Consider the following 24,772-nt stretch of genomic DNA (forward strand, 5'->3'; position numbering starts at 1 on the left):
TCATTGATTCTTCTGAAGAGCTGAGGCATGCCGGGTACTGGAGTCGTACCACCACCGTACCGCCGATAGCTCCAGACGCATCTGCACCGATATATATACTAGGGGTTTCCCAACTATTCAGTACTGTATGGCCAATTATGGGATTCGTTTGTAGGATTATGCAGTGATAGTACAGATAGACGGACATTTAGTCTTCTCTTTAGTTGCTTCAAGTTCTTTTCGGCTTCCTTCATTTGGCTTCCACGTGAGAGGTGAGTTCAGACCGGAATTTCTTGAAATTCAGAACGATACATTTGAGTTACTTTTTCATCTTTCTTTAGTTACCTTAGTATGGAGTTTGTGTCACTTCTTATTTTTGATACCAGTAGCAAGTCTTATGAATCATCATATTGATAAAAGTAGATCAATATTTCAGTAATTCTTAAAGTAAACATGAGCAGAAAGAAATGTTAGTTGGGCAGTTAGGCTTCAGTGATTCCAGACATTTCTTGAAACTATGCAGAGAAATATCTGTTTCATGAATATATAATGATCTTCACATTTTTGATATTTAATTTTCAATGAAAAATAAAGTTAAAAAGGTGATAAAGCATGATTTTTATTCAAAAAGTCAATTGTTTAATATTTACCATCATGAAATGATAGCTATTCTCACAATAATTTCATTTGCGTGCAGTGGTTATTTTTAGGCATTGCAGTTTGCTTCATAAATGATAAAATTTTACAAGATTATCTAAAATAGTTTATTTTACTTTATTGTACTGATTTTAAAATTTCATAATTTCTAGGGCTTTTAATTTACAATCTTAAACCGGTTTTTATCAGCTTAAATTCTGTTACAAAATGATGTACGACATATTTTCGATTTTTTTCTGCCGGTACACTTGACTTAACCTAATTCATTTGTAGTTGCTGGGTTGAAAACTTCACTAAATTAAAATTTGACATTTAAAAGGGTTAAATGAATTTCAATCTCCTTCGTTTTCAAAATGTGTCTTCTGTGAGATAAAAAAATAATTAACAACATAATATATTTTTAATTCACGAATAATTTCTCTTTATATTTTTAATCTAAATCTCAGATTATGAAACTATGATTTTATAAATACTTTATAACTTATTTTATAAATGGACCATAATAAAATTTCAATCAATATATGATTATTATGAAAATGGAAACCAAGTTTACTTCTAATTATACAGAAACATTTGTTTAAATTATTATTTACATACTAAATATTCGACACTTAGCTTATTCTGCTCTCTGTGGTTACTTTTAATATATGCTTATGATCTAATTAAAAGATCATATTTACTTTTTTTCCAAATTTAAATTAAATAAATTTTGAGTAAATATAAATCCATGTTTGGGAGTGATGTTAAGCTGAATTTTTGGCATTACACATGCTGACTGGATAATTCAATGCCCCCCTTTTCCAAATAGAAATATTAAATTGTAAAATTTCATTGAAAATACATAGTTTCATATAAATGGAAATGAAATTCCTCAAAAAAGTGTTTATTATTTGATTTTTTGTCAAATTGGAAATTATTTATTTTACGTAAATGCGCTAAAATGTTTATATAGTTATAATGTTTCCTTCATGAATAGAATAATCAATATTTATATGTTTTATTAGTGCTAAGTTAATATAATGCTAATAATTACATGATTTTCTACAGTATTTTTGTAAATTCTGTCAGGTTGTTAAGAATGTAATAAATTTTAAAATAACATCAATTATACATTAAAATCTCAACAATGCTTTTAAGTTATTTGAACAAAATACATATATAATATTTGAAAAAAAAAAAAAAAAGAATTTTTTTAGTTTTTCGAATTATTGCATTAAACTACTGTTGTGTGTTCACATGTGTGGAATATATGAATTATTTTGATTGTTAATATTTCAATTTAAAATGTATCAATATTTGGGGGGGGGATACAGATTTTAATCCGATGCAAAACTTGTATTGGGGAATATAAAGTAAACAATAAAATTATATCACGATTTCTTTTGTTAACTAAAAAATTATCAACTTAAAATAAAGTTTAAAGGTTATTGAAGCATCAGAGAAAATAGTATGTTATTCAACCAAAATAAGTGGCATATTTTGACAGTGACCCTATTAGCATAATATATTGTACGATATTCCTAGGATGTCGGTAGATGATTTCAATGCCGGCCAATATCGGAAAGGTATCATTACATTGTTCGGAATTTAGTGCTAATAGGGTAAGGCTTCAGGAACAAAATTATTCTGTTTCTCTTCCCCGTATCCAATATCATATATTTTTCGATGTGTCAGTCCTACAACATACATATAAAAGGTTCCGAGACCCCTCCCATTTTCTCTTGACAAGAAGTAAAATTATCTGGGGCTCTTACGAAAAACCATTTCTTAACCGAAATGCATTGCAGTTAAATTAGAATAATTAAATATGTATGAAAAATTCTTCACTTTCTTTTTTTCCCCGAAATTTACAATTTTCAAAATAAAACTACCTTATTTGGTATTTCTAATTCATGAAATTGAAATTTAGAAAGACTTCAGATATCTACTGATCCATCTCTTTTCAATATCTTTTCATACTTTATATGCCATATCTTTTTTACATATCCGAAATGATTTTGAAAGCAAAGACATCACCAAAAAGCCTCCATCCGTTATTTATTGCAATTTTTGTATTATATCTGTTAAATTATGCACATTATCACAGAGTGTCTAGAGAAGGCCGTAAAGGATTTTGAGAATAAAGTCATTTTTAAGAGTCTTCTATATATAAGGTTATTTATTCCCCTTTTAAAAATACAGTTATTTTTTCTTTATTGATTTATAAATTTTACTTGGAATTGCAAAACTTTTATGTCTCATATTACTGCTATCTAAAATATTTGAGCAAGGTATAATACAGATTAGAACAGGATCGTTAGTTTGAAAAGATGATGATGCAATCAATTTCAACTTCGATAATTGCGATTCGATTCATTAAGAAACTTCACTTCGAATTTCTCATTGATAAACACGGAAAAACCAAAATGGCACCTATGTAAATTCATTAGTTTATACTAAGAAAAAAAAAAAGCTCAGCAATTGAGCAGGAATGATACCAATATTGAATAAGAGCATCGACTTCAGCTATTACGCCATTCGCTGTAGATTATTTTTGTTTTAGTATAAATTTTATTTATTGTCTTCTACCTGAGATATGGTTATTTATTATGAAAGGGTACTTTTTTAAGCTTAAACCTTATCGCACTGATTTGCTGTTAGTGGATTATCAATTGTAATAAAACTTTGAATTTAGTGTCCTTTTTAAATCCTGACAATTTTAATTTTTCCAAAATTCTAACATTTAGCAAAAGATCCAAGTTTTCTAAAAGGAAACTTACTGCTTTTCTAAAGCAAAATTAACCTAGGACTTTTAAAGGTGTAAAAAAATAAACTGGAAGATGATTAAATAGAAGATTAAGTATTTTAATTTCATGAGTCACTCTTTGCAAGATCGATATACTAGCAAGATCAGCAGAAACTGCGTTTTGGTAAAATGGGGAATTTTCATGTTCTTTGTAATTTATTTTCACGTTCATGATTTTTTTAAATATATTCTAAAGGTATCAAGACATTCTCGGAATATTAAAAGTTCTCAGCAAACTGATAAATATTCATCAATTGGCCTATCGTGTATAATGATTGATATAAATCCTTCTAGGTGACTTTTGATTTTGTGCCATTTTTTTTCCTCATTTAAAGAAAAATTGCTTAAGAAGTAATCTCTATTTCAATAAATGTTATTAGCCAAATTTTAACTAAATTGCTGTCGTTTATTTTAAAAGTATTTTTTAAACATTAGGAATACAATATCTTTCTAGTAAATGCTTTCTAAGGTAAGAATTATTTTTTAAAGATAAAAAAGATTTTCTGAAAAGCTATAACTATAATGCCTTAAGTTTACATTGATGAATGTACAAAATAGTCATATTTCTCAAAAACCATTGAAATAATGATTTAGTTGATATTTTTACTTCAATAATTCGTCGAAAATCTATTACGCAAAAATTAAAAAAATTAAAATTAAAAGATTTATTTAAAATGTTCCGTTTTATTCGTGCGTTCGCCTTTTCGAACTTCTGTTTTGCTAATCTGATTAAATCCTTGGTGTTCTCCGAATTAAATAATTAAGCGAAAAATGTTTTTCACTGTAGTATTATGCAATTATTTCTCTAAAATTAATATCATCAATATCGTGCGATTTAATTTTCAAAAATCCAATTCCCACCCTCACTTACAACTGAATATAATAGTGGTGAATTTGAGGTAAGAAATTATTTACATCATTTTCTAATTTCTCATTATTATTTTTTTAATTCAGCTACAAATGGTGAAAATGTGCCTTAATAATGATTAGCAAGAAAATTATATACTTTATTTTAAAATGGAAATAATTGATGTTGAAATAATGATAACGACGCCTTTCATTTTCCTTTATGTGATTAAAGAAATCTGAGTTTTAGTTGTAGCAATACGGTAATGAAATATAAAATTAATTAATCAGTGTAGTCTTATTTTATATTCAGCAACTTTAGTTTTCATTCTACACTCATTTAATTCTTAAATGCTTGAACAAATATTTCATTCGTAACATAAAAATATTTAGCAAAACTGGTGTGACAGCAACAAAAAAAATTTTTTTTCATATATTTCACAATTATTTTTATGCTGTCCATATATTTATATATGTGAAAACGATTTTTACGTTTAGAGGAAATCAATGTAGTATTGAAATTAGAATAAATTCAATATATTTCCTTGCATTATTCCCGCTTATAAAGAAATTATTATTTTAAGTAAACTGAAAAAAAATTTTACCATTTAATTTTGTTAATAAATGATGGATGCAATTGTCAGGTGGAACGATCTTTGCTAAAGATTTCCGTTTATATAAAATATAGCTGACAAAATAAGAACTACATGCATGAAAAATCAAAATGAATTAACTTAAAAAATATATACTTAAAAAAATTAATGCAATTATCGTTTGCTTGCAGCTTACAGTTACATGCATGGAGTTGAGTAAATGACGCAAAGCATGTTTCGTAATGAACACGAATAATTACAGAAAGAACGGCATTGAAAGTGTACGGTAATATACAACTAAATAATAAAAAGTGTTGATTGATAGGAGACAATAGCTTCTTTTGAAACCTATGAAAAAAAAAAATTTGAGAAATAGGATTGAACAGGAAGCTAAAATACGAATATAATAGTTAGTTTAAAACAATAGGATTTCGAGGTACATTCACTTTCTTCAAATCGACTTAGAAATCAAAATTTTCCGTATGAAAATGCTTCTTTAAATTTGATTGAAACTTTTTGAATCAAGATATAATGACTCAGATGATAAAAATAAGGTTTATAAAATATTTTGAATTAGTTGTATAGATAGTTTAACATGGGTACACTTTCATATTATAAGCTGGCATAGAAATACAATGAATTTCTATTATACGAAGAGAATTTTTAATTATACGAATAACATAGCTTCAAAACAACATTACAGAATTTTTCTAATTAATTAATATGGAAGTTTTGTAAATTAGGGAAATAAAAACTAACATAGGTAAAAAAAAAGTAGAAGTATTATTTATTTATTAATTTATTTACAAAGTACACAAACAGAAAGTATTGTAATCTTCAAAAAGTTTGAATTCGAGATTTTGGAGAATCTTCATTATCTCTCGATTCAAAAATAGAATTTTTGAAACTACGTCGGTCTATCTATGAAAACAATAATTCAAAAACATTTTGAGCTAAAAAAACTTAAAAAAAAATCTTTAATAAACTTTGATAAAATTTTTAGAATTTTCTTTACACCAAGTTCATAGACTTTTATCAAATTTTGCACTAAATCCATTCAAAGGAAATTTATTTGTCTGTCTGTCCATCAGAGCACAATCGAACACGGTAATCGAAAACGTTGAGAGGCAAAAGGATAAAATTTGGAACACAATTTTAATATCTAAAGTACAGATCTGAATGAAATTTTGAACTGTTCGACAAAGGATTGACAGTCTCTTGTTCTGTATATTCGAACATAAGTAAACGCGACAGCATGAAAATGCAATGAATTGATAAATGAAATTTGATATGTGGCCCTGTTTCTCAAATTGTATTTCTGTATTAAATTTTGGTTTTAATCCATCGAAAGGAAGACAGTCAAAAATGCACACATGGTTTTCTTCAATATATTACGAATAATAATAATAATAATAAACGCTAGTGTACGGTACTCTGACCCTCTGGCTGAAGAAAATTCTTCTGCCTTGGCCTGATCTCGGTTCCAAGGTCAACATAAATTTAAACACTTGGGCGCTCCCAACCTTGTCGAATATTTACAATTGTTATACGTGTTGGAAAACGATAAGACCATTATTAGGGAGTATGCAAGAAAGTTTCGAGGTGACCAGATCCCTCCGATTTCGCTTAAATAAAACTCTTTCTGTTAAAAAGAATTACCTGGATTATATTTCTAAAGGTTCAAATGAAGCAAATGAAATAATTAAAAATAAAAATGCATGTATTACTGGCAAAATTTTACAAATTTTTTTATCAAATTATTAAAATGAAATTTCTATTAGATGTAGTACAACAGATACAGTCATGGCACATTACAATAAATTTAATTCTTTGACCTTGCATTGAATTATCACTTCTTAAACATATGAATTAAATATAGTTCATTCATTGATGATGAATTTGGATGCAAAGAATTTACCCATAAATGCCTCAAATGCTCTATAAATTATTCTCTGAATCAATAAAATATATATTTTCTGATAAGTAAGTTGTCATCTGATTAGATAGACAAAGAAACAATACAGTTAACAGATTTTTTTAAAAAAGCGATGCGATTCCATTGCGTTAAAAAATCATATATTCTCTCAGCAAAAACTAAACATTCTTTTTATAAAAGGATATCTTAATCGTAAAAGTAAAGAAATGCCCTGCAATCGTTTATCCTTACACCATTGTCCCGTACTTATATCACTTACATAAGGACAGGTAGCAAAAAAGGGGTCATAAAGGCATTTGTAGGCACAATGAATACAGAATGTTAATGTTTAATTTATTTTTTAAAGCAATATATGAATTGTGGTTGAATTAAACGTTTTTGCTTCTGGCGCTGTTTATTTTTGCTATTCCATTGTCATGCTGCTAGTTCATTGAATTATGTCGAAAATCTTCCAATTAAGATGCAAGTCAGATAAAATTAATTTTAAAAATGGTATTTCGGTTTAACAATTTTAGTATTTTTCCACACATTAAATCTATTTTTAATAAGTGTTTCGATGGTGTATATAGTACAGATGCACCAGACCTAGCTTTTAATTTATAGCAAAATAAAAAGTACTTTTATTTTACAGAAATATGAAAGCGTAGATGAAAAAAAGTATTAATATCCAGGAATCATTTATTGTAATTCTAGTTCAGCCGAAAATATTTACAGCAATGGTTCGAAACTCAGTTTTATTGAAAACCGTTGTTTAAATGGCCCTATAATGTTCATAACGCCGTGGGTTAAACGCTATCCCGTTGGTGCGATCTAAAAGCTTGAAACAAGAGATGCTAATGCAGATTCCATGCTAATCATCTCATCATGGTTCAATCTCATGTTGGTATTTGCCGGAATTTTGCCATCTATTTTTTCGGAACTGTATATAAGTCCGAATTAATTAGTCAAAAATGTTTGAAAATGCTTATAAATGACATGATAAAAAAGAAATAAAAAGAAAGTAATATTTCTTTTAAAGATGAAAATAATCGGAAATCGAAGAGGTAATTTATAATTGCTTCATGCGTTTCAAGAAAGAGAGAGAGAGGGAACTTTTAGTGGATTTTATCAGCAATTAAGATTTATATATGAAAAATTTCCAAAAAATAGTATAATCTTTATGACAAATCTTTAAATTTTAACTGATCTAAAAGAAATACTGATTATTTGTTGAAAATTTCATGTCATGAAAATATTACGGCAAATTAATTAAAAAAGTGATTTTAGGTTCATAATTTTTATTAAGTAACAAAAGATATTCTAAAATATTCGTTGATATTTTTGTACTAATAAAACAGAAAAAACTAAATACGAGTATTATTTATTTATGTATTTCCAAATTAAAAGGGAACTAGACTTTAACCAGCTTGATATTTATCAAAGTGTCGCGATTTAACGATTTAAGCTTACCACCATTTTCAGACGCAAATACACTGATTCAGTTTTTTCTTAAGAAAATTTGACATCGATTGAAATTTCACAAACAATAATGATTTTTCAGAATAAAATTAATTTTTTAAAATATTATTCATAGCATTTCTTTGAAGAAATTTTAATTTTCCAAAAAATACATACCTTATCTAAAGAATTATGGAAGGAATAATATTGTAATCTTTGAAATATCATTACTGCATCAAATAATATCAGTTAATAGAAAAGAAAGAGAGGGGGAAAAAAATTGATAATCTGAAGTTTGTAAATAATGAAGATGCTTACTATATTGGAGACTTTTTTAAAAAATCGACAGCGTCTAATATAAATCAGAAAAATATTATCTTGCAAGTTCGAAGTAATATATTACTTAGCTTCAGATTAATCACCTCTATTATCCATTATTTATTTCCTGCACGCCTGCACCTTAGAATTTAATTCGTTAAATCACTTCGCTCATCTGAAATGTTTCGTAATGGTAAACCTCACAGAATGATGCTAGAATGAAGCCTTAGTGTTCCATTACATTAATTCTACTTAACCTAATTTCTGTTTTCGTCAGATTATCAAGATTTTCTTGTCACTGCTCAGCTTCAACATCTCTCAATAATTTAAAATTTAATCTTTCCTGTTTTGGTGAGTTTTTTCCCCTTGCCGCAGAGAATGATACAAAAATTTAATCGTTATCGTAGTCGGTAGCAACATCTGCATCATTTGCATTCTGTCACTTAAATTGCCGGTCTCTTGCGTTTCATCCGCGCACTGATGGCTGTTAAAGAACTCTGAAGGTTAGTTTTAAAATACATAATTCAATTTTAAATTTTTCTAAAAAATTACAATTTTTATTAGAATGAATTTTGTTATTTTTTAAACATTTTTTTAATATTAATTCTTTTATATTTTTTAAATCCATAATTGTTCCTATGAACTTCTATTGTGCACGCTGTACCCAATTGTTATAACTTCATTGATAAAACTTTTTTCCCGGATTTTAATTATCTCTCCAATTAAATGTACAAATAAATTTATCACCCAAATTAAATGAAAAATAATTTGATTGTAAGCCGTTTTTTTTTTTTTTTTTTCCTTTTTGTCATGAGAATTTTAAAAAAATTATTTTCATTTTTTGTACTTTTATTATTCTACCATGCAAAGAAAAAAAAAAGTGTAATTGTTTGAATTCAAAAAATATTTTTAAAATATCTCTTAAATATCCAATGGAAAGTTTATTATATATTTATAACCTTTATTTTTATTGCTAATTTTTTAAAAATAAAATATTGTTGTCTGATAACATGTTGGTTCTATTTTGTATGCTTATAAATGCTGAATATGCTGTGCATAAGACGATATTATGAATGAATAATGGCTCTAGATAGTTTAATCATTTGTAAAATTCCTCAAATAATTTTTGTCTTTATCAATTTCTTCTTGGCTATCAATCTGTTAACTTTTCACACTACAATGATGAATAATCAAATAGTTTTAAATACTGTTGTTGTAACTGTGTAATTTTAAGCTGCTTATATGAACATTATATGCATAAATGGTCAAAAGTTTTAATGAATATTAATATAAAAATTTATTTTTAAATAGTACCTTTGTTTTCTTAGATTGAAATAACCAAAGCAAAAATGGACAGCTCTCTTCAGTACATCTGTGGTTCAATTGCTGCTGCTGTAACTGGCGCAGTAGCTACAGCTGCATTTTATATTGCAACTCGTCCTCCTCCCAAAATCAAACGCAACTTTGATCTGAATTCTCAGTCTGAGGAGCTGCTGGTAAGTTTGTTCTATTATTTAGTAATAAGATTTCTTTATTTAACATAAATGTTTTATGTATATATTCTTTTCCAGGTAAGTTCCTCATTATGAACATCCATTTAAAATTAATCAAAAGTCAATCATAATAAATCTTGTTGATTTGCAGTGGATTAATGGAATCAATTTAAAATCTAATGTCCTTAGCTTCTAGACATTACTATTTTACAGTAATAATATATATATATATATATATATATATATACCTTTTGGTACGCTGACTTTTGAAATGAACCCTTTAAAAAAAAACTCCTTTATATCTAACATTTTATCTAACATTTTATCTAACATGATTCATTTCTTCCTGACTTTCTTTCATCTTTGATATCATGCAGTATAGTACAACTACTTGTAATTCTGTAATATCAAAGTGAATTAGGTTTTTTTTTTAGAAATGAAAGTGTTGGATGAACTTTCCTTCATTTTTTTCCCCTCTAAAACATTTTGACTGTTTTTAGAATTTTCTTTATTACTATTGATTTCATGCTAGTACCTAGAATGGATGTTTTATATTAAGATATTTAAGTTGTCAATTAATTTCAGATTTTTTAAATATTAAGATGATTTATAATTTTTTGTTTTTTTATAAAAATGATTCAAATCTTGTCTCATTTCATTAACTTCTTTCTTCTGAGATACTTTAAATCACTTTAAGGTTTAATTGATATCCAGTATTAATAACATATGAAAAGACTGTAAATTTTGTTATTATATTCACCTTATTGTATTCTTGCATTGATGCACCTTTGTCCAGGGACCAGATCATGTAAGAATCTCTCATCTAACTCCAAAAGCTCCACATGTCTCTTATTTATTTGAAGATGCTCAGACATTACATGAATGCATGGTGAGAGGAGCTAGAGTGTCAGGTAAATCAACTTTTCATTTATTTATCTGCTATGTTTGAGAAATGATTCATGTATTTTCCATCTTTTGCAGATTTATTGTAATAGAAATAGTCGGTACTTTTAATTAATATTCTATTTAATAACTGAATGGATTTGGAAATTTTTAGTTCTTATTTGTATTTGAGTGCTATTTATATAATAAAATGTTGAGAATTATTTTTAAGAAAATTTTAAGAAGAATTAACTTTAACTAAAATTAACTTTTCTTCTGTGTAAAATTGTCTTTAACTAAAAGAACTCTTTAATTTCTGTGAAGCAAACTGTGTACTTAATGTTAATGAAGGCACATATTAAAAAAAATGAGGAATTTATATTCACATGCATTCTGGACTCAAACAATATTTTAAATGGTTAAAATCTGTGATTTGGTACAGAATATATGAGTTTTGCATGTTATCTATTAGTTTAATTGTATCAGGAATAAAAATACAATTCAGGAGCGAGTAAAAAAAAAAAAAAAAAAAAAAAATGGATATGATCATATCAAACCAAGATAACTATCAGTTACTCTTCTGTGTTGCCACTCTGATTAAAAATAATTTAAGTTTCTGTAATTATAAGAATCTTGATCAGGATTTAATTAGCCCTTTATCCAGTTTACTCAAGAACACTATGACTCTTTATCTTTAAGAATTGTTTTCAAAAGAATAATTAGATTTTTTTTTCATTTACTTTTTTTAAAACATATATCCTTACTTATTTTGCTTTTTAGCAATTCTTGTTTTTTTTTTGTTTTTTTTTGTTAATTATATAATTTCATGATGAAATTAAAATTGCCAATAACTGTGTAAAAGATTTGTTCATGAAATCTTCTCTTTGTTTTTGTTATCCCCTTATATTTCTTACAATATGTATGGTATTACAAAAGAATTGTTTATACTTTGCTCATTGCAGATTTAATTTTGGCTTAAACCTCACATATGTACTCACTTTTTTTAATTGTATTTTTAAAATATTAAAAAAAATCGCTATTCAGGTTTTAGAATTTGTGTTTATAGCAAGAGAAGATGAAATTATAAATATAAATATATCTGTTTCTTGTGAAGTCATATATAATAAGTATATCTCATTATGCAGTACATTTAAATGATATAGTTCTGTATTATGTACTTTAATTTTAAGCATTTGATATGTTTTAGGTAATGGTCCTTGTTTGGGCTGGCGTGAAAAAGGAAGTGATGAATATCAGTGGGTGCATTACAAAGAAGTATTTAAAAATTTTATATATATTTTTTTTAATTTTGTAAAATGAATGATTCTTTTTTTTTTCTTTTAACAGTTATGTTTATTTGCAGGTGTTGGAGAGAGCTAAAAACTTCGGTGCTGGTTTACTTCATAAAAAATTAAAATCTGGTTCCTTTGTTGGTATATATTCCCAAAACAATGTAGAGGTAATTTAATAAGTTTACTTATTACATATTTTTAAGGTTAAAAAATGTAACTATTTCTGCATGATTTTATTAGTTTCTACATACTAACTGTATTTTTCTTTTGTAGTGTGTGTTAACAGAGTATGCATGTTATGGCAGATCTATGAGTATTGTTCCTATATATGATACTCTTGGTCCAAAAGCTTTTACACTAGTTGTTAATGAAGGTAATTGTGTTGTTTTTTTCTACTCATTTCAAATATTATGAATTCATTAATTAAAAATCTAAAGAGTGAAATGTTATGCAGTTTAAGGTATTTGAATTTGCAAAAGAAAAAAAGAGAGAATGAATTGACTAATTGCATTTTTGTTCTCAGTTTTCAAAACTGCTTTATAATTTTTCATTCGTATTTCAGATGAATGTAAATTGTTTTTATAAGTTGACTTTTCAGATTATAGTTGTTTTGTGTTAAGAGTTTTAATTTTAAAATATGTGACACTTAAAATGTTCTCTTTTTAGCTGAAATACCTGCAGTTATTTGTGATAGTGAAGAAAAAACATTGGCATTAATAAATGATAAAAATGAAATGCCTACTTTGAAATTAATAGTTCAAGTTGATCCTATTTCTGATTCTGCCAAAGAAAGGGCAAAACAATTTGATGTAGATCTTGTGTCATTTAAAGAGATGGAGGTTTGTATAAATGTTATTTACATTTTCTGATTATATCAATATGATTTAGATGCACAGTTTTTATAGATAGATGGGTTTTTTTCATTTTAAATTAGTAAAATTTATTATAATTAGAATCATTTTTCATAATTTCTTAAAATTTCATTTTTTTTTTTTTTTTTTTTTTTTTTTTTTTTTTACTTGTAGGAACTTGGGAAAAAACATCCTCAAAATTTAATTGTGAGTATTTTGAATTTTTATAAATTTCTGAATTGGATTCTGTAGTCTGAAATTTGAATTATAAATAAATGTTATGATAATTTTCTTTCTTTCCTTTTTTTAAGCCTCCAAAACCAGAAACCTTGGCAACTATTTGCTATACTAGCGGTACTACAGGAAGCCCTAAAGGTGTAATGTTAACTCACAAGAGTATTGTAGCTAATGTTAGTGCTGTGATGTTGCAGCTGGTAATTATTTTAATTTTTCATATAAAATTTACATTTTAATTTTTGTGATAGCTGCAGTTGATAATGTGTTGGAAAATTTCTTAGATTATAATTATGACCATTTAATTATTCTTGAATAGAATCCTATTATATTTGAAAATAGATGGTACATTTAAACAGAAAATAATTTTAAATATCCAAAAATCAATAACATTTAAAATAAAATTATTAAATACATAAGTTGCTATTTCTCTTGGATATTTATATGGGGCTTAAAATACCTAGAAACACATCTAAAATCTCTTGCTAGTAATGTGACATTTCGAAGTTTTGTGCCTGCTGTCAAATTGAATTGTCATTAAATTATAATCAAATAAATATATACAATTCTATGATAAGTAATAACTAAATGAATTTTTACTATGCCTTAATTTTACTTCATGATAATGTAAATTTTTTAAAGAAAATGTTCTGTCTAGACATGACGGTATAATTTAAAATAGTATAATATAAAACTTATTTATTATTTTATTAAAATTGATAATTGATATACATGTGTAAAAGGAAAAAAATTTATTCCTAAAAATTTTTGCCCCTTAATTAAAATATTTGTAAATATTAAGTTAAATTATTCATGTTCCAGTTATTGAATTCTCTTATTTTCGATATTTATGCTGAAATGTCTTAAATTATTCTTCAAAGGATATTTATTACTTTTTTCTATGTAAAATTATTCTAGTTGCAATTTTAATATTTATTATCTCTGCTTCAATTGCATATTAATCTCTTGTTCAGATATATCCTATTTATTCTCTTTGTCCACTATTTGTAAAATAATCTTAAAACTATTTATTGTGAGGGATTTTAAAAAAAAAATAATTATGTTAAATTAAGTTCTTTTTCAAAGAATACCTATTTCTTAATGCCTCTAAAATATTTATTGGAAATAAAGCATGTAAAGCAAATTTTATGTATCTTCCATTACTAATATAAAATTGAGTTATCATTCCTTTTTTTTTCTTTTTTTTTGTATGCAAGTGTAAGTCTGCAATATAATGACTGATTAGGTGTGTCAATTTGTATGATTAAAATTTAAATAATATATTTTAAAATGCAAGGAATGCTTTCTGTTCATTAACTCAGTCATTCGAAAGTAATTAACTTAATATTCTTAGGTGGTTAAAGTGCTTTTTTTTTTTTTTTTTTTTTGCTTGCAAAGAATCCTGTTAAAATTGATTGAAAAATCCTAATCCGATATAATTACTTCTATAGAAATTTTTTATTAATAGGGTGAAACGGCTCCTGGCAGTAGTGATACAATGCTCTCATTTTTGCCACTAGCCCATATGTTTGAGCGTTGCTGTCAGGTAAAATATATTCTTCTTGCTGTATTTTTTATATGCAGATATAATGATTTACTTCAGTTAATTTAAAATTTTTAAAAAATTTTGTTATTTAGGTAGGATTATTCATGACTGGTGGCAGAATAGGTTTCTATCAAGGTGACATCAGGAAATTAAATGAAGATTTCCGAACCTTGAGACCTACTGTTATACCATGTGTACCTCGTTTGTTGAATAGAATGTATGATAAGGTAATATTTGTTGTTTTCTTATAAAACTTAAGCTTATTTTCTATTATATTTTACTTTACATGTACTAAAAGAAAGGGAACTGACACTTTCATTTATAATTTCAATTTTAAACAAAGGAGATTTTGAAGTAATTTTGGTTTTGTATGATCTCATTAGAAGAATATTTATTTTGCAATAACTAGTGTAAGCTAGTTAAATACTTGCCATTAATTAGTGTTAAGAATAATCATGGAGATTTATAATATTTATTTCTTTATATGTTTTGTTTAGTTTATTATATAACTATTTATTTTTATTCCAGATTCAGGACGAGGCTAATTCTAATAAATTAAAGAAAATGTTGTTGAATATGGCTATAGAGAGCAAAAAAGCAGAACTTGAAAGGTATATTATGTTAAATAATTTAGAATTACCGTATAGAATTGGATAGCATCGTAATGTTGTCTGTTTAAACTTCATTTATTTGTTTTCATTAATCATTTTCACAGTTGAAATTCTGATTGTCACCATCATATAAATTCACTAATAATATTATTGAATCTTGTTTTGATTGTAGAAAAATTATTTCCTTTGGATGTCCCCAATTAATTCCTAATTTTATGGGCTTTTTTAAAAAATTATTATTTACTTTTGTATTATTGAAAATTCAGTAAAAGCATTAACTGAAAAAATAGGAAAATACTTTCTCAAATATTTCTTCATGCCTCTGCTTTATTGGAACTGTGTGTTATAAACAACAAACAACACTTAAAACAATATTATGTTGGCATATGATAAAGAAATTTCAGGTGCTGAAATTCCTCTAACTTGTAGAATTAATCTAACTATATATATATTTTTTAATTTTTAAGAAAAATTTATTTGGTGTATGGGGAAAAAAATGTAAACAATCTACAAAAAGGGACTTTATAACATATGATGCTTCATGTGTACTACTGAATCTTAATAGCTTAGGCATGCTATTAATGAAATAAGTTCAGTTTATGTGTAACAAAAATATTATTAAGGTGTACTTAAATTTACTTTTATAGTGAAAATAAGTGCAGTCAAAATAAATATATAAAATTAATTAGTAATTAATTGATAGCAATTTGTAACCTTTAATTATTTTATTGCTTAATTATAAGATTTTTTTATTTAGACAAAATTATTTTCCACAATATTTTTGATCAAAGATTTTTACTGGGTGAGCAATTTCTATTTATTTTTTAAAGAGATGTATTTTTTGAAATTTTAACAATGAAAAATTGTTCTATTTGTTAATTGTCACCTTTATTAGTTTATTTTATGCTTGATCTTGAGTACTGAAAGTTACTTTTTATTTGTAGTATTATTTATAACTATTCTCAATAATATATAATATATATTTTAAAAGTTCTGTTATCAAATTGGCAGTATTAATTGATACATTATATTAATTGTATTTTAAATTAGAATTGGAAATGTTATTTAAATCATAATATTTTTAGGTAACATTAGGAATTGATTTTTATGCGTAATTTATAATGTTGAAATAAATTATTTCCTTAGAGACATCATTCGCAACAACAGTGTTTGGGACTGGACTGTCTTAAAACCAATTCAAGATAAACTTGGAGGTCGTTTACGACTAATTGTTGTTGGCTCTGCTCCTATTGCGGGTCACATTTTAACTTTTCTTCGTGCTGCCCTTGGTTGTGTAGTAAGTGTTTAAATTTGAAAAATTTGCATAATTTGCTAACAGTTGACTGTTTTGATTTGTGTCTTTAAGTGTGAAGACAGTACATTATCAGTTATAAATTTAATTAATGTCTATGCAAGCTGTATATACTAATCTATATTTGAAAGAAGAAATGAAATTTATATATTTTGTTTTAATTTAGTATTTGATTCAAAATTATCAAAATAAATTTTTAAAAAATTATTAAAATTTGTTCAAACTAGTTCTTGATTACCTTCAAATTTTCACTTTTAAAGAAATTGAAATATGGAAATTTCATTAGACTACAGAAAGAATGTATTTTGGTACTTAGCTTTAATTTTATGGATTTCATATTTATTTGGTTTCAGATCTTTTCATGATAATTTTCTTTATAAAACTTCTTAGTTATAGAAGCATTTTATGAAATTTTAGTTGCTTTATTGCAATATATTTTTCTAACAATCCTTTTTTATTGTATATTTTTGTGATTGCAATAATGAAATTCTATTGTTGAAATAAAGAGGGATGAATGGAATTATTTAATATATATTTAAATTTGCAACTTTTTACAAAGCTCTTATTTTTCTACATTTATGTAAAAACAACATAAAATCGCCAGTATTGAATAAAATTTGTTGAATTGTTTGGTTCATTGTTCCATTAGGTATTTTGATTTTATTTTTACTATTTGATTGTTACTAGGTGATACTCTAAACATCTGTTTAATATCAGAAAACCATAAAAAAAATGTTTAGACTTGTAGTAAGCATTGTTTTGTGGTTTAGTTTTATATTCTGTTTTTTCAGAGTGCATTATTTAATACCATTTTGTATGATTATATGCAATACTGCCTACCTATCTTAGATTGTTAATAGAAAATTTTATTCTAGAATCTTTAAAAATTTTAAATGGATATCAATAAATACATTTTTTTAAATCAAAACACTCAATAAGTTTAAATTAGATGTTTCATGGTGTAACTTTTGAACATCAGTCATCTGCTAATTACTATTATATTCCATTTACTTATTTATAAATTCAAATAACTTTTTTTTTGCCTTGTATTTTTATCAGTTGTAGCACTGAAAGTTGATTTCTATCTGAATCTTTTAGATATCTGAAGATCACAATTTTCAATTAGTGCAACCTTCGTTTATTTCACATTTTTCTTATTTTGTATGTCATTTTTTTCTTTTTAAATTTTTCTTGAATTTTAATTTAATTTATTTATTTAACCTTGCAGATTGTTGTTGGGTATGGGCAAACTGAATGTGTAGCTCCCTGCACATTAACAACGCCAGGTGATGTTAGTGTTGGTAAGTTGAATAATATATTATAGTGTAATTGTGTAATTAAGTGAGGTTATTGTTTAATTTTAATAAGAATTTTAATTTTGTAGTTTTTTTTTCTGCAATGACAAAAAATATTGTAAAACAAATTATTTTTAGATCATCTTAATAAAAATATACCTTTTTAATTATAGTAATTTCCTGCCTTATAATTTTTTTTCCTAATTTTATTAAATTAAATATATTTTTGGTCTAATTGATATCTATACTTTACATTACTATAATGAAATTCAAATTTTGTTACAAAAATACTATTGTGAATATTTTTACCATTTTTAATTATGAGAATATGAAGATTTGGCTTACTTTTTAAATATGATTGGATTCTTTTTTTTAAACATGCTTTTAATGAATCATTTTTAAAATTTGTGTTAATTGCTGCCCAGGTTTAACTTTATTGATAAGGAATACAATGAATTTTTTTTTTTTTAAAGTTCCACATTTCATTTATTTTTTTAAGTTGTGTAACACTGTTACTCTTTCATGTAATGATATCATATTATAAAATCATATTAATAGTCTTTTAGCTTGAAAATTTTTAGTGATATGCTCTACTTTTTTTTTCACTCAATAGCAAACATAAAGCTTCATTGCTGAATGATTCTATATATTGTTCTTACATTTTTAGGAATATGTTTTGATTCAAATAAGAAGTTCACAGAATAGATAGAATGATAGATAGGGAGGTTGTCAAGTTAAATGTCCATTGAAATCTAAAGTTTAAAAATATTTTGTTACAGAATTGTTTAAAAAAAATTATATATAAAAGATTTAAATAAAATATTTTGCAACTATTTATCCCAGCAAACAGTCATAAAAAGCAGTTATTGATGAAATCAGTATTATAAACAAGCAACTAAACATGAAACATAATTGCAAATGTATATGCATCGGCAATATATGCATTGCTGTGTTAAGATTGTATTTGAAACATAGAAAAAATTTGTGAGAAGTATCTGTCAATAATGATAACTGTCTGAGTGAATTAGAATTAAAATGCTAAAGAAAATATGAAACAAGCAAATAAATAAAAATAATCTCGGTTTATAGAAGTATACTCTTATAATTTGTCAGTACATGATGCAAATTCTAAATTAATATTGGTGCAGATAATTTTCATGAATCATAAAAGCCTTTAATTTCGTTTGCAATCAAACTTTTATTGTTTGACAAGTAAAAATTGTCTTTTAATTTTCATATAAATTTCATTTTTTGTAGATAATGTTGGCCCTCCAATCCCATGCTGTAAAGTGAAATTAGTAGATGTCCCTGATATGAACTATTTTGCTTCTGAAAACAAAGGCGAGGTAATTTTTTTTTTCTTGCCATTTCTTTTGTGTTATAAAAAAACACTCTGCTTTCATTCTCATACTGTTGCCTTTTTCTTTTTAGGTATGTGTCCAAGGGCTTACAGTATTCCAGGGATATCTTAAGGATACTGAGAAAACTGAAAGCACTATAGACAAAGATGGTTGGTTACATACCGGTGATATAGGAATGTGGCTTCCAGTAAGTACAATATGTATTGTTATTATGTTCACTTTAAAATTGCTAATATTCAGATTGTTGATGGTTTTTTTGTTTTTTTAATCATTTAAGGCTTCAAATTAATGAATTTATCAATGACTTATTTTCGATTTCAGTGTTTTTGTAACCAACTTTTATCATTCTTAAAATCATTTTTTTATGTAATAATTCTACAATATTTTATGTATCTCCTACACTTTTTGCATACATTTATTCATCTTATTATTCAATTAATTAGGCTTATTTTACTTCTTTGTGTTTGTTCAGTATGATTCATCATTTTATAAAAGGTCCCCCCTCTTTTATTTTCTTTCCCAAGCCTATGTTGTGTCTGATTTGTATAATAATGATAAATTATCAAACTTCTTAAGGGCTAACTGACTTCTAAATATGGTGCATGCAGAATATTAATCCCAGTTATAAAAATGAGTAAGTTATTGTACTAATGCTTATGACAAGTTAAATTGAATTGTTTTTAATAAAGAGCATGAATTCAATTTTTTTTTTTTTGCAGAATTTCAATCCATTTGAGTTTTATCACATTTTTATTTTAATATTCAAAATAAGTTGTTACTCTTTTGGAAGCTATTTTTTATTGTTACTCTTACCCAATTTTCTAGAGAAAGGTTTTAAAAAATAGAGATTATTAATCTCAAGGAAAATAATTATTTGATTTTATGAAATAACCGACTTTTAATTTTTATTTTATAATCTAATGAAAATAGTAATTGATACAAATCGTGAAAATTTCATGCATTAAAGTATATGTCACAAGTTTCTCCTTGTTTGTTTTGATTATTTATTTAATTATTTGCTTATCTAAAAAGCATTGAGAAATATTGCAAAAAGATTTTTGATCTTTTCAAATAAACTAAGAGCACTATATTCTTACTTCATTTGATTTGAATTTTTTAAATTTGATATTGCATGTAACTATATGGATGTAAATATATTTGAATGTGAAAAAAAATCATTAAATATATTGAATTTTTGTTTGACATTTGATAATTATTGCTTCCTCTTTTAAAATTTGTCATCTTCAATGATTTTTAGTGATTGGTAGGAGTGAATTGAATAAAAAAACTCTTTTTATATCCTTCATTTTTCTTTTTTTTTAAATCTACCAATTTATATTCACATTGCATGGATTGTATAATTTATGTGAAACCTTTTGTATTTTTAAATCTTTATTCTACTCTTTTAGTTTTTTTCCCAATATTACATAGAGAAAGTTGTAATTGTTAAGTTGCTTTTCTGTAAGTAATAGTTGTTTTGCTGTGAAATACTAATTTTTTTTAAAACTTTTTATAGCTGCAAAACGCTGTAGGGTATGCCATGTTCGTTAGATTTTTAGCATACTATTAATTTCATTTTTCACAATTTACAGAATGGTGCTTTGGCAATCGTTGACAGGAAAAAACATATCTTTAAGCTCCAACAAGGAGAATATGTTGCTCCTGAAAAAGTGGAGAATATTTATTTAAGATCCCCTTATGTTTCACAAGTTTTTGTGCATGGAGATAGTTTGAAAGTAAGTAAATTATTGTGTTAGTAAATGTTATGTCATATGAAACAAGACATTATGAGCTGCATTACCCAATGCTGGTAAACAATTAACATTAAAGAATATCAACAAGTACTTGTACATTGTACTTATACACAGCAAATAATTACACTGGATCATAAATGACATATCATGAAACATAATTAAAGAAACAATAAACATTAAATTTCAAAGCTAAGTGATTTATAACTGTAACTTTCAAAATAGATACAAGTATCTATAGCCCAATTTGCAAAATTCTTTTTTATTAATTTTTAGCAGTATTTTAATTGGAATTATTTATTTTTATAGCTTGCAGGTATGTATAAATCTACTTACTAGTGCATTATTTTCCATTCTGAAAATTTTTGAAAAAATAATTACATTTTATTTTTAAAAAATTAAAGTTTTAACATTTTTTTTAATGATTTCTGAAAATATCATTACACAAATTAAATGTTTGTATATTTTTTCCAAAATTTTGGTAAGTTTTTAAAAATGTTGTTTCGCATAGTTAGCAAATAATAATTATATTGTAAAGGAATTGAAATTTTCATTGCTTCTTAAAATATTTTGTCACATATTTTTCTAGAATTTCTTATAGCCAAAAAAGCTAATTAAATTTTTGCATTCTTTGACAATGGCATACTGAAATTTTAGTTTCTGATTTTATTTTTATTAAATTTTATGTGGAGTGAATAAACAAAAATCACTAAGAAATTAAATACAGTAGGAAATATTTAATACAGATAGATAGATCTATGCAAAATGATAAATTTTGTTTTAATTTTTATCAGCATGTTTTAATTTGGCTAACATTCTATTGGTTGTAAAATATTAGTATCACACAAATAGGAAGTGAAATTTACACTAACAATGTGTAATTAAGCATTAGATGATGCAGATACATCCTATGACTTGATGCTGTTTCAGATGCTCATGTAAACAGTGAACAGAATAAGTATTTTAAAACTAAAAAATACATTGGTAAAGATAATCATAAACATGAAAATCTTGCAATTATAACAGATTTAAATGAAATAAGAATCATTCACTGGAATAGCATAGTTACCAAAAGTGGTTAGTATGTAATAAAAGAAATTATTCAGTGTGAACACTTGTGAGAATAATATTCAAATAGGAAAAACAAATTCATGGTCTTGCAAATTGTTTTCCATGAAAGATTGCTTTCTCACTAAATGGCATTTATAGTTAGTGCATTACTAAAAATGCAAAATTAATTCAATCCATCTAATCTTTAGGTATTTCTGCGAGAAATAATTTATTACTTAAAGAAACTATTACTTCTATAGAAATAGATATGGCTTGATTTTTTCTCTCTAATCTAATTGCAACTTATTTTGAAAAAGATTTTATATTGAGGGGAGTAATGAAAATACCAATGATATCAATATTTCTCATTGAAATATATTCTCATTCATTTCTCGAAAAAAAAAAATCAAACTAGAAAAGTATTTACAAATTTTCTCATTGTATGAATTTTTTTTAAATTATTCTTTTTGCAGATGACAATCTGAATTTATTATGTGAAAGTTCTTGAATTACAATTGTAATCTTCTTTTGCTTTTAAACAGTCTTGTGTGGTGGGCATTGTTGTACCAGAAATGGAAGCAGTTCTGCAGTGGTGTAAAGAACAAGGAATTACTGAGGAATGGAATCATATTTGTCAAAATAAGGTGAATTATTTTATTTAGTATGACCTTAAATAATTTAATTTATGCTTTTAACATTTTATTGAAAATTTTTGCATTTTGTTTCATTGTTTTATCACAGTAAATAATACTTTTGTACTTTTAATATAATGGTTTTTGTATAATAATCGCAAAATTATATTTACTATCGTCCATTATAATTTGGAACAAAAATTTATGAAAACATATTAAAGACATTTTTCAGGAATTTTGTTCATTTTAATCTATTGATATATCCAGAAATTCTTTTACCTAATCGTTATTATAATTTTTATTTCCTCTATATAGGTGGTTAAAGAATATATATTACAAGAGCTGAATGTAGTTGGGAAAAAATCTGGTCTTAAATCATTTGAGCAGGTAAAGTATGATAAATATTTGTTAATAGAATGCTAAATTTCTGAAACTAATTATTTTATTGACTATGATGTAAATTTTTGATTTTCATACTTTCTCATTTATGAAATATACAAAGAGAAGTATTGTGACCCTCAAAATGTTTTGTCTCAAAATTTTAGTCAATCTGTTCCGATTAAGCATCCTGATCCTGATATGACCATTTTATTTTCTAATATTGTTATTAATTGTTGTTTAAAAGAACTGTTAAACTAAATCCTTTATTATCAATGTGCTATTTCTTTGTGTCAAATGGGATAATAATTTTCATCATACATTTTCAGTTATATAATGGTGCTCTAAATATATAATATAATTTTGACCTCATTCATAAAATTATATCCTACCATTTCAAATTTAAAAATGCTTTTGAACTGCACGAGTCTCTCTTGTCTATTATAATGCAATAATAACAATAGTAACTGTCTTAAATTACTGCCCTAGCAACACTTTTGTCACTTCAGTCAAAAATGCAAACTTTTGCCTTCATATTCTCAAGGGCAAAGCTATGCTGCATTTCTTTCCAATGATCATGGCTTAGACTTGCTGAAAAAATATCGAACACTACATTCAGATTTCTTCTTAATTAATCAAATTATCAATGTACAAAGCTATGGCTATTTTGAAATAATTAAATTCTTTCAAGTCTGTAATAATATGAAAGCAATCTATATAACATTATATACATAATATATTGTATTGAATCAAATAAACTTTTAATATATTGGTTACTTTATAAGATTTTTATAAATATCTAATATCTGTTTATTAATATTAAGTTATGATAGATTTTTCTTTTTTCTTAATTCAATTATTCTTATTTCTTAATTATATTATAAATTTTTAAGGTGGAAAGCTATTAAATTTTCTTTTTTTCTTTATTTTAAATTTTTGTTTCTTATCAGTTATTGTATATATTGTTGAGGCTATTGTAATAAAATAAGTATAAAGACTAAGTATAAAATAAACTAGTAAAAGTTGCAAGTAACAACCGCAACCATTTTTTGATGTTAAAATTTCAAAAAATATAAATATCTGTAAAAAAAAAAAAGAGTTTACAGATATTTATATTTTTACATTATACTTTACATTATTTGTTAAATGTATTATGGCTGAGACATATAAGAATATGATTTACGTTTACATATTACTCTTCTGTTTCTATTTTTTTTTTTTTTTTTTGAGCAAACATTTGAAAACTTTTTTTGTTCAGAAGAGGAAGGATTAAAATAATAATATAGACTTTTTCCATAATATGGAAAAATTATGCTGATTTGGAATTAAAACATTCATTTTATGATAATTTATTAAAAGCCTATTTCTGTAATACAAATACTGAAACTTCTTTGAAAATTATTTTTAGCATTTCTCTGTAGTTATATCTGCTTTAGAAAATATAAAAAAATATTGTATCAGCTCAAATCCATTTTTATCTTGCCAATTGCAGAGCTTTAGAAATGCAACATTATTCTGCTGAAAATTAATAAA

The 24,772-nt window shown here is 25.4% G+C and overlaps 1 protein-coding gene across 4 annotated transcripts in view; it reads left to right on the top strand.

Moving 5' to 3' along the window:
• The window catches only part of LOC129965457 (long-chain-fatty-acid--CoA ligase 5-like), a 91,655-nt gene that overhangs the window by 63,974 nt on the left and 2,909 nt on the right, over positions 1 to 24,772 (top strand). For 2 of the 4 annotated variants that reach the window (XM_056079340.1, XM_056079367.1), the window contains 18 exons: positions 9,880 to 10,047; positions 10,841 to 10,955; positions 12,134 to 12,201; positions 12,290 to 12,385; positions 12,492 to 12,591; positions 12,885 to 13,057; positions 13,244 to 13,276; positions 13,381 to 13,503; positions 14,772 to 14,849; positions 14,942 to 15,076; positions 15,378 to 15,460; positions 16,607 to 16,757; positions 18,001 to 18,073; positions 19,325 to 19,413; positions 19,499 to 19,615; positions 21,021 to 21,164; positions 22,772 to 22,873; positions 23,177 to 23,248. In XM_056079340.1, coding sequence (XP_055935315.1) covers positions 9,880 to 10,047; positions 10,841 to 10,955; positions 12,134 to 12,201; positions 12,290 to 12,385; positions 12,492 to 12,591; positions 12,885 to 13,057; positions 13,244 to 13,276; positions 13,381 to 13,503; positions 14,772 to 14,849; positions 14,942 to 15,076; positions 15,378 to 15,460; positions 16,607 to 16,757; positions 18,001 to 18,073; positions 19,325 to 19,413; positions 19,499 to 19,615; positions 21,021 to 21,164; positions 22,772 to 22,873; positions 23,177 to 23,248 — 1,920 coding nt within the window. Of the gene's footprint in view, positions 1 to 52; positions 252 to 9,000; positions 9,055 to 9,879; positions 10,048 to 10,840; positions 10,956 to 12,133; positions 12,202 to 12,289; positions 12,386 to 12,491; positions 12,592 to 12,884; positions 13,058 to 13,243; positions 13,277 to 13,380; positions 13,504 to 14,771; positions 14,850 to 14,941; positions 15,077 to 15,377; positions 15,461 to 16,606; positions 16,758 to 18,000; positions 18,074 to 19,324; positions 19,414 to 19,498; positions 19,616 to 21,020; positions 21,165 to 22,771; positions 22,874 to 23,176; positions 23,249 to 24,772 lie in introns of those variants that run through there. The other 2 variants (XM_056079349.1, XM_056079359.1) reach the window with 2 other exon arrangements.

This window comes from Argiope bruennichi, chromosome 1 (genome assembly GCF_947563725.1).
Source record: "Argiope bruennichi chromosome 1, qqArgBrue1.1, whole genome shotgun sequence".
NCBI lineage: Eukaryota > Metazoa > Arthropoda > Arachnida > Araneae > Araneidae > Argiope > Argiope bruennichi.